We start from the raw sequence: 11281 nt of genomic DNA on the forward strand, positions 1-11281 counted from the left end.
TGAAGCTTACAGACACTTGCCAGTATGACAGATGAGAAGTTGTATGTGGTAGTTATAATAGTGTAACTGTTAGAAACCGAACACCTTTTCATAGTGGTAAAGCTCATTTGCACATGTATGTGTGTTTATGGGATCTGTTGTGTCCTTGCTTGTTTTTCTTTTGTATTAGTCCCTAACAAGCTTATTTTTTTAAGTAGCTCTTTGTGTATTGAACAGGAAGCTGTGTGCTTTTTACATGGGTGACTGACTTTTTCCAAATTTGTTCTCACTTCATCTGTAGGTCTATCTGTCTTCTTCCTGTCTGTCTTCTATCTGTCTGTCTTCCTGTCTCTATCTCTTTTTTTTTCCATTTGGTTATTCTGAGATTCAGGTTTCTAATTTGTACAGATAAGGCATTATTATCTGCACTGAAAGATTCTCATAAGAGTTAGAAGATGATTACATGGTTATACACTTCCACCTTGATCACCACAGTTAAAATAACATTTTTTTTCTAGTGTTCCAGTAACCTAACAAACTGGGTGGCTTAAGAAAGAGAGATTCACTGTGTTACAGCTCAGAAAACTAAACATTAGAGACAAGGAGTCAGCAGCCCAAACTCCCTAAGTTCTTAGGAAGGCTCTCCTTCAGACCATCTTTCTAATTTGTGATTATGTCTTGGCTTGTGACATAACTTCAGTCTTCAGATAATATTTTCTACCTGTGTGTCTCTTTGGCCAAAATTCCTCTTCTCATAGGACACTGGTCATACTGAATTAGGGCTTATGCTACTTCAGTACAACCTCATCTTAAGTAATTACATGTGTACCAATTGAGGACCTAGGGAACAGGAGTTCAAAATGCCAACAGGGGAAGTAAGAATCACAGTTTAACTTAAAAATTAGAGTGAGAAAACTTTGAGAGTCTAAAGATTTGATAAAATTTGCTTACGTACCGAGACTCCAAAGAAGCTGTACAATGGGCCATACCTAAATCATTCAGCAACATTTCTAAGCTGATTTGTTTGTTTATTTATTCTTTGTGTCTTTCACATCATGCCTCCCAATCCCACTCATCTCTTGCCCCACCTCAAAATAAAACAAAATAAAATTTAAGAGAAAAAGAGGGAAGAAGAAAGAAAAAGGGAAGAAGGGGGAAATCTCATCATGGAAGCTGCAGTGTGACCCAGCGAGTCATGCAGTAAACCCCTTTATCTGCATATTTTTACATTTGGGCATTTTTCCAGAAGAACCACTGGTCTGGTTTGAGGCCCCTGGTCTCTGCTGCACCATCGATGCTACGCTTTCACTAGGAGTCTTCCTAGACAACCTGTTGTTGCCCTGTATTGTGGAGATCCCGTAGCCCTGGTTCTACAGGACTGAACTGTGTTTGTCTTTTTCTCTATGCATGTATTGGACATTTAATCAAGGGCTTTGCACATAACTAGGCAAACAGCTACCATTGAACTACAACCCCAGTTTCATTTTTATATTTTGACTTTACCTCTGGTAGTGGTGCTGATGTTCAGTGTGTGTGTGTGTGTGTGTGTGTGTGTGTGTGTGTGTGTGTGTGTGTGTGTGGTGTTATGTTTTCTCACTCAGAAGTTCATTTTATGTATTAATGGTTTGTCACTGTATGGAAGTCTGTAGCACAATGGCTTGTTTTCTGAGAATCCAGCCATTGAGTCTCACTGCAAGGAGTCCGTAGAGGTTTTTTTTTTTTTGATGTGGTCCTGTTTTAGAAAAATTTTATTCATATTAAATATTCTCATCTTTGAACTCTTCATATAAATCAATGTATATGTATGTAAATTTACACAACTGCTCTCTTTCTCAAGTTCACCATTTGTAGCACTGTGGTAACACTGGCTTCTTTCCAAATTTGCTTCTGTTTATTTCCTTAGCTTGTTGTCATTCAGACAGCAGAAGCCTCCCCTTGCATCACAGAAACGTCAGGATCTGCCACAGTGCCCGGCACAGTACTGGGCAGGTATGTGGGTTCAGGGAGGGTTCAAGCAAGGAGTCAGGGAGATGGGTCAGTGGGTAAAGGACTTGCCACGTTTGGTGGGTGGAGTTAGAATGTCTCATATGTTTGAACACTGGTCCCCAGCTAGTGGAATTGGTTGGGAAGGATTAGGAGGTATGGCCTTATTGGGAAAAGTGTGTCATTGGGAGCAAGCTTTCAGGTTTCAAGACACATTTTGCTATCTTTGCTCTCTGCTTGCTGGCTGGTCCTGTCTCAAGATGTACTCTTGGCTACTGTTTTCAGTGCCTGCCTGCCGCCTGCCTGCCGCCATGTTCCCCACTATGAACTCTCTCCCTCTAAAACTGTAAGCACCAAATAAGCACTTTCTTTCATAAGTTGTCATGGTCATAGTGTCTTATCATGGTAATAGGAAATAACTAAGACATCATGCAAGCTGAAGGACAAGAGTTTAGATCCCCAGTGTCTACATAAACATGCAGGGTAGGCATGGCTACCTTCCTATAATCCCAGATTCTGGAAGGTGAAGACAGGGTCCCTAGAGCGCACTGGATGACTAGACTATCTGAGTCATGAGCTCTGGGTTCAAGTAAAAGATCCTGCCTCAGTATGTAAGGTGGGGAGTTATCTAGGAAGACAAGTACATCAACCTTTACCTTCACCATGCATACGCACATGCAGGTACACCCACCAATATACAGGTGACCTTCAATGCTAACGTGCTTACACATAAGCATGCATACCGCACACATACATACAAAGGCAACAAGAAACTAAGAAATTAGTGACTCCATACTCTACTGAGCTATGGAAGAATTTGGAATGTTATGGCCTCCTGCTCATCCACAGCCCAGGGCCCACTCTGAAACAAATCCCAAATTTTGCCACTTTTGTGGGACCAGCTTGCAGAGGTGGCTTGAGATGGAACCACAAAAGTTGACCGACTCTTGAGATTTTCTTTACTCTTCAGCAGACGCGGCTCCTGGGAGGGATGGGGAATTGACCCCTCAGCAACCTCCCTCATTAGCAGTTCCTGTCTTAGGATTAGTTTGAAAGAAGAAAAGCAGAGACAAACAGTTCAGAAAGCCATTGGCTTTAATCCAGATCAGGACAGAGTTGACATATTTGGGGGCAAGAGGGTGAGCAGTGGCTCTCTTTGTCTCTGCCGAGGCAGGGGTGGAACAGGGAGGGAGCCTCAACAGTCTCTCCTTAGAGGTGTGGATAATGGGGAGGAGCTTAGAGAGGAGGGGCTCTGTGTGAATTTAGCCTGTTGCCGCAGGGAACCAGAAAGCAGACACAGGACACAGGGAGAGATGCTAACCTCCATCATCTGCACAGGCTGTACCATACTGTGCTTAAGTGAGTATGTACAAAGGAGAGGGGAAAACAGGCTGGAAAGAAGAGAGGATCAGAGGGGCACAGCAGTCCTTTGAGAGTCAAAGGCATGTCCTCAGTTTCCCTCACCCTCTACTCGGGGGCTCCTGTCTAGAAGTGCTGCCCTCCCCTGGCCCCCGCTTTACTTCTTCCCAATCTGTGCCATCAGCTGGGCGTTGGCAGCTGCCTTGGCTCGCAAATTCTTGGCCTTGTCAATGTTGAAGAGGATGTTCATGATATTAGTGGGAACATCAAGGGACAGAGTGAACTTGGTGCCCCGGTCACTTTTGACCTTGTCCTGGTACAGCTTCCCCTTGTGCTGTGCTTGAGACTGGTATCTGTAGCGGAGGCTTCCAGCTCCACTCCCACCCACTGGGCCTGAGAAAGTTCTTTTGCTCTTGCCATGCTTTTGTTCCTCCTCTTCCTCTCCCAAAGAGTCTTGTGGGGGCAGGTGGTTGAAGCTGGTCTTGCTCAGCAAGGGCACATCCTCCAGCTTGTTCTTCTTGACCTCAGACAGGGCCATGTTGAGGCAGCTGAAGACTGGTCCAGTGTTGGAGAACTTGCGGGAGAGGCTTGTCCCTGGGGACCCCAGAAGCAGCAGGAGGAGCAGCAGGAAGTACGTGGGCACCAGCATTGCTCCCTGCAGCGGAAAAGAAGGACATGGAAGTGGGTGTGAGAGGGACTTAGGTCTGAGAAGGACAAGCAGTAGGGCCAATAGATCATTTCTAATGTTCTTCTGGGAGGCCTTCTCAAAGGTGATCCCCAGACCAGCAGCATCAGCATCACCTGGAAATTTGTTCCAACTGCAAACCATTCTCAGGTCCTGCCCTAGAACTGGGGAATCATAATAAAGAGCCTGGCTGTCTGTGTTTTAGCACAGTCTTCTGATTCATCTGGATGTGTACTGTGTCTGGAGGCTTGTGGATCTGAAGGCTTGGTCTCATGATTGAGCTGCTTTTCAGGAAAGTTCTGGAAACTCAGAAGGAGGAGAAAGTAGGTCACTGGGGAACAGGGGTGTTCCTAGGAAGTATATTATGCCTGGTTGTGTCCTGCTTGCTGTCTGAGTCCTCTCCATCGTGATGGAAGCTTCTATAGTCTGCTCTGTCATGATGGACTGACATCTGGGACTGTGAGCCAAAATAAACCTTTTTTCTCCTCTTAGGTTGCTCACGTCAGGAATTTTCTCACAGCAATGCAGAACAGTTCACCTGTTGTTAGTTCTAATGTCTCTACAATCGGAGAATTTGCCAGTATGGTATTTCTATCTTGTTTAATTCAGCTTTGCTACTGGGCCAAAAAGTGAATAACAGATGTACTAAGTAAGTGTGTGGCCGCCTTCCTGGTCTTCAGAATTTGTCATCTATTCTCGGTCTCTACAATAATGGTAAAGTGGGCAGAAGCTGCCTCGTGCATACAAGATCTGATCCCATTTCCACCCTATCCCCTTTTGCCTGGTCTATGGATGTATAGTCTCCCCCGCCCCCAGAAATAAAGACATGGGCTTAATTAGCTTCATTATAGTCCCCCACCATTCATAAGAAAAACTGATGTGGAAATGGCTGAGGCTTATCAATAGCTGAGATTTGTCTAAATACCTCACAGAATAATCATGGCCGTCTTGCACTCTTGACATGCTGACAACCAACATGTGTGTTCTCGACCTGTCGTCAGAACACACTGTTGCCAGAGAGCATGCAGTGCATACTTAGCACAGGTTTCCACTGCTTTCATCTGGGTGTGCTCCTGAACTTTACTTTCGGCTAACTATGAAACGTGGGTAATTATTTTCTAGTGTCAGCATTTGAAAATTCAAGAAATATTCTGAAAGTGAATAAACACCAGGATCCTGCTGAACACTCAACAGTGAGGAAGGCTGTTTCGTTAGCTACAGTTATGGTGCACAGCATCTCAGCTGCCATTGTTATGGTGCACAGCATCTCAGTTGCCATTGTTATGGTGCACAGCGTCTCAGCTGCCATTGTTATGGTGCAGAGTCTCAGCTGCCATTGTTATGGTGCACAGCATCTCAGGTGCCATTGTTATGGTGCACAGCGTCTCAGCTGCCATTGTTATGGTGCACAGCATCTCAGGTGCCATTGTTATGGTGCACAGCGTCTCAGCTGCCATTGTTATGGTGCACAGCATCTCAGCTGCCATTGTTATGGTGCACAGTGGCAGGAAACATGTAATCAGTGGCCTGAACTCTAAATCACCTTAATGACCAATGTGACCTTGGCCATGCAGCTTCCCAGCTGATGAGTGGGAATGAACCCAAGGCCACCCTGAACTTCCTTAGGCTGTAAAACTGAGTCTTACTCTTTAGCTTAGGCTGGTCTGTAACTCAGTACATTGCCCATGCTAGGCCCAGACTCCTGTTTCAGACTCCCAAGTACTAGGATACTATGTACAAACCATTCCCCACTCCCCAACTCAGACTGCATTTACCCAAGTTCAGTTCTCTGAAGAAATCTGAAAGTCCCACACATGTTCATCACACACACACACAAACCCACACAGACACACGTTAACACACATGCATCTATATAATGCATACAGGTTCATTCATCCACACGCATATACACCTGCACACACATGCACATGTATACACATATGCACATATAGACTCCCACACTCACTGCAGTTTCCTGTAAAAGTTGCTCCTTTCGTAGGTGTCCATTGTAGCTGCCACTCTTCTTTTATTTTAAAGTAACTTATTTATTTGCTTCCCCTTTTAACATCTCAAGCATTTTATCATTTTTTAAATATTTCACGACAAAATATATGAACTTTGCTTTAAATATTGCAGATCTATACACAGACCGGATATAAGCATGTCACAGGCTGTAGTGACAAGCACACATTTTGAAATTAAACAGAAATTGGCTCAGATGCTATATGGTCCTTTACCTGAAGGCCTTGGGCAGATTCCTTCACCTCTGTGAAATTCAATTTCCTCATCAGACAAATGGGTGACAATAAGTATTCCATAAAAGTTAAGGGATGAATTAAAGTCAAAATACCAGTGTGTGAAAATGTATGCTCTAACCACATACTCAATAGGCTGCTTCATCCTGTTCACACACATCTAATAAGACAGAGGTGTAGTCTGTACACAGACTTTCACTCATGTGTTTTAAGCAACAGAGCGTGCCAGATATTCTGAGTCAATAATTTGATCTTCCAGACTAATATATTTGTTTCAGTCCATCTCTGGCTTATAGTTTTTGTCTGCATAATGCTCTTTCTACCACAGTCTATGCAGGCTTGGTTTGCCTTACACTTAGTTTAAGGAAGTACATTGCTCCGAGTTAGAGTGCTTCAAAAGTCCATGGAAGGATCATTTCACCACACACCATGGACCCGGGTGCTGAGACCGAGAACTTTCACCTGCAGGTGATGCTGATGCTGTGGACTCATCTCTGTTCTATTCACTTCAACTCCTCTTTGTGATCGTTAGAATTTCTAGAGCTGGATGTGGTGGTGCCACACACTTGTGCCCCACAGAAGTGACTAAAGCTGGAAGCTTGTGAGTTTGAGGCTAGCCTGGACCACCTACCCATCAAGAGCTTGATTCAAACAACAGCAGCAGCAGCAACAACAACAGCAGCAACAAGCTTGCTGGAGTTCCTGGGGAAATATTTTACAGAGCTGTATCACTGTTCTCTGTGAACAAAGACACACTGTGTTCAATAGCCAGACCTTTGGCTTTACCGTGTCCTGAGAATCCAGCTAGTCCTGTGGAGAGTTAGTGAATGTTTGTTGTCTGAGGCCTTGAAGACATCTTAAAAGTTAGGAATAATTTTAATTCTTCATCCTTAAGAAATTTAAAAAGTAAAACAAAGCAGACAACAGTTCAGAAAGTGTTAATGCTGGTGGGAAAGTGGTAGAGAAACGCCCATCTGTTCCGTGGCTTTGTTCACTGGTTCCTTCCAGAAGACTGCAAATGAACTCTTGCCCAGGTGCCCAAGAACCCCAGTTTCACCTGTGACGTCAGAGGGCTGAGTCTGAGGATCTCTTTGTCCTGATTTCTTTCTTCTTTCACTCTTGAAAGCAAGAGGTCCTCCTCCACAGAGGATGTGGAGGTGAGGCGACCCACATCAGTTTAGAGTTGGTTAGACCCTTGAGTGAGTGTATGCTCTCGAGGGGATACCAGGCACACACAGCCTTGACACAGTCTGAGTCCTTCCTACATCGTGAGGCTTCTCCTGCTCTGCCTAAAACTGCTGCAGCTTAGTGGCAGGGACCACCTTAGATTTTTATACGAGAATCATAAATATTGCTGAAACTCAATGTATTTTGTGTGTAAGTCCACCTTGAGACCGAATTCACCAATACTGGCTGCTCCTTCAGTGTGAACTAAACCATGAATGTATAAACCAACACCTTTGATGGGACCACTTTGAACTCTGTATTTCTTTGGCTTGTCTAGTTCTTCTATGGTGTGTCAGCTTTTTTGTGATGCAGAGATTTTTTTTGTCCCTGTGCTTCCTTGGGGGCTCTTGAGATCCTTGGTAGCTGCTGATAGAGTCAATAGAGCCTTATATTAAGTCATATCCTTAATAAATATTTGTTATATAAACTAACATACAGATTAGCATTCAGGCACTTAGTGAAATTAATTTCCCCTAAGGCAGAACAACTTGTTTTCAAGTCTCTTTTTTTGATGTATTTTCTCTGTGCATATATATGCTATTATATATTAGTGAGGAAAAAGTACTTCATGAGGCACAGGGGTTTGTTGTTCTTATTTTGAAGTCATGCATGTATGTTTACATGAAAAACGTTATGCCCAAATTACTGTCTACAGTTTTCCCAGGAAAAACTTTAAATTTTTTCTTGCTATGGCCTGGCCTCCATGGAACCCCTGCTATGGAATTGTGTCCTGCTCATCTCAATTACAGTTGGAATTGATCCTGGACTGAGAGGTGAGATCCCTTTTTATCTATTTAAATCCTCTGTGTGTGTGTGTGTGTGTGTGTGTGTGTGTGTGTGTGTGTGAGAGAGAGAGAGAGAGAGAGAGAGAGAGAAAGAGAGAGAGAGAAGAGGAAGAGAGAGAGAGAGAGAGAGAGAGAGAGAGCACTTTTCTAAAGTAAGTTATTTTCTTATTCTTTAAAACCTGTGTTTCTATCAGAGAAGAAAATCATGGATAGGAGACCAAAGATGTCTGAATGAAACCTAAGATGTGTCTGCAAGCAAATATCCTGTATGGGACTTCATTTGCAGACCCTGGGTCCTAGTGTGTGTGTATGAGAATGTGGGTGTTTTGGATGACAAAGAAGCACTAGCCTGACACTGATGAAAAGCTGTTACAAAGACAATTATCCAGAACATTGTGCATTACAGAGAAGCCTCACTCTAGCCCTGCATTATCTAAAATATAAGGCTTCTTGACCATTCTGGGTATTTTCACCATTAAAGTCATGGTTAGCAGTTGGGAGACAGAGTGACATATCTCTTCAGGGATTTTCTTATAATGGTTCATTTATATTTTTCTGAGGCTTACAGAATCAAAGGAAAAATGCTTTTTGTCAGGTATAGATAGTGGCACATAACTCTAATCTCAGTACTGGGAGGTAGAGATGGGGTGATCAGAGTTCAAGGCCATACTTGGCTACATAGGGAGTAGCAGGCAACCCAAGACTATGTGTGACTCTGCTTTGAAAAGATGAAATAAACAAATAACCAATCAAAATAAAGCAAAACTACAAAAGGTGCCCATGTTCTCTAGGTAATGCATAGTTCTTGAATAAATTTCTCCTGTTAACTTCTTCAGGACCATTTACCTCAACTGAAGCAGCATCAAGTTTCAAGATGCCTCTGTTCCTTCTTATGGAAACATCAAGCCCCAGTCAGATTTACAGGGTAAATTTGTGCACTTATTTTTTTAATCTTCAAATGGCTAAAGCTCCTTGAGGTTATTTTAGCAGTGCTTCCCCATGGGACCTTTAAAGAGATACAATCACTTTAGACAACTGTAACAGAATCAAGCTAAATATGAGGCAGTGAAGGACCTGGCCAGACCGAGGGAAAAGCACAGGACAGAGAAATCGTGGATTCCACAGCTTCCCAAGTGTAGCAATAAAGATAGAGCTGGACCTCTGTGTCTGCAAACACAGATAAGAAACTCAACGAAGAAATGAGCCAGCTAAAACCTTTTTATGAATCCATGTTGCAGGACTTAGGGAACATTCAACATTTCAAATATAGGATGAAGTTTTTTGAAATATTTTACTTTTGGAATAGTTTGTGTGAAACACTCTCCAACCTAGATCCAGACCTAAGCAATTCCCCTGAGCATGAAAAGGGAGTCTTATGGATGGCAGGCTTTTCTCTACCCTGAAGACAGAGGATACATTTGTCATGTTATAAACCAGTAATGGGTGTATCCTAATTATTCCATTCCTAGAAGAGCCCCCACCCCCTTTACGTAACTGTGTTTAGAAAAGAATAAGGCAAATGGAATTCGCAGGAAACCTGAACATAAAAGGTAGACACGAAGCATTCCTCTCTATGCGTCCTTGCTCTTTTGCTCTCACAGGTGGTAGTCACTCAGCCATCGCACCCCAATTCCACCCCCCTCACATTCCCAGCCTTGCAAGATGGAAATCATTCCAGCCTGGGAGAGTTCTTCATTTTCTATGTTGTATTGGGTTAGCCTCTTAAGCTCTTGGGGTGGTTGTAGTAACTGCCCCTCACCCCGGCACGTCAGGGAAGGGAAGGAGATGCCACAGGCAAGACGCATGTACAAGTGAATGACAGATCTACGCATCCTTGCTGCTCTGAGGCAGTGTGTCATATGGGACTCTAGCTTCTGAGCATTAGTATCCCCACCTAGGTGTAAACTATCACCAAAGACTGCTTTTTGTATTCATAGGTGGACTGTATTCAGAAGCAAGAGGTGTGTGTGCATGCGTGTGCGTGTGCATGTGTGTGTGTGTGTGTGTGTGTGTGTGTGTGTGGTTAGGACAAACTGTCCTGGATATGTCACCTCTTCAAAGCAGGGCTCTGTATACTAACAAAGGAATGGTCATTTATGCCCCCTGAAAAACTTCTCCTGATTTAAAACAAGCCTGGCCACGGAGGTCAGCACTCCCTTCACATGAGCTCCCACTAAGGGTCCGTATCAACTCTCTCAGCCATCTAGCACCCAGCCCTTGTGGAGAGAAAATTCATTTACACTTTCTAAGTCAGTCGCTAAGAACAGCCTTACCTGTAAGCGGACTTTGCTCCGGAGTGGAAATGCTCAGGGCGAGGGGCCCAGCTCCAAGGACCGGCAGGGCTGCTCCAGGCAGGTCTTCTGAACTTCTGATTGCTTGGGGTCGCAGCTTTGTCTTCTCTGGTATTGTTCGTAGGTGGGTTGTGATATTTCCTCTCTATGGAAACCGCTCCACTCCCCTGTGCACATATATATAAAAGTGACAGATCACAGGGTGGATCGTCATCCCAGACGTGGTGCCTACATTAGGGTGAGATTTCATTTAAAATACAACTAGAGCCAGCTGTCTACGTCACAGAGATGACAGGTACTCGGGAGACTGGAACCTCTCCTGCCTCTCCCTCCTCTAGTCACCTCCTTCTTCCCCTCCTGTCCAAGCAACTTGCTTCATTAATTAAATAACAAAAGAAGTCAAACAATAACAGAACCCAGACCTCAGGTAAGCGGAGAAGCAGTGTCTTTGGACAGGGTTTCATTACTGATATTAATTCCGGCTGATTCCAGCTTCTCTTACCTCTTCCTCCTGCTAACCCTCCCATTGGAAATCTGGGGCCAGAAACTGCTTTGCAAGCAGAGAAGGTGGTTTGGAGTTCATTTGCTGCCCTGTCCTTTTGTGGGTTCTGTGAGTGTTAGCCGGCTGCTCACACAGCTCATTATCATTGTTTGTGTTGGTCAAATATTCCGGTGTCCGGAGCGTTTTAATAGGAAATCACTTAATTTTTACTAGTC

At 43.9% G+C, this 11281-nt stretch overlaps 1 protein-coding gene across 1 annotated transcript; it reads right to left on the reverse strand.

Annotated features, from left to right (window-relative positions):
- Positions 1-3039: 3039 nt before the first annotated feature.
- Ucn3 (urocortin 3) lies at positions 3040-10848 on the reverse strand. The gene is made up of 2 exons (XM_048461214.3): positions 10547-10848; positions 3040-3976 (listed from the first exon to the last, which is right to left on the reverse strand). Exon 2 carries the CDS (start codon positions 3968-3970, stop codon positions 3479-3481), a length of 492 nt encoding a protein of 163 aa, XP_048317171.3. The 5' UTR covers positions 3971-3976; positions 10547-10848; the 3' UTR covers positions 3040-3478.
- Between the last annotated feature and the right edge of the window lie 433 nt (positions 10849-11281).

Source organism: Myodes glareolus, chromosome 14 (genome assembly GCF_982192425.1).
Source record: "Myodes glareolus chromosome 14, mMyoGla1.1, whole genome shotgun sequence".
NCBI classification, from domain to species: domain Eukaryota; kingdom Metazoa; phylum Chordata; class Mammalia; order Rodentia; family Cricetidae; genus Myodes; species Myodes glareolus.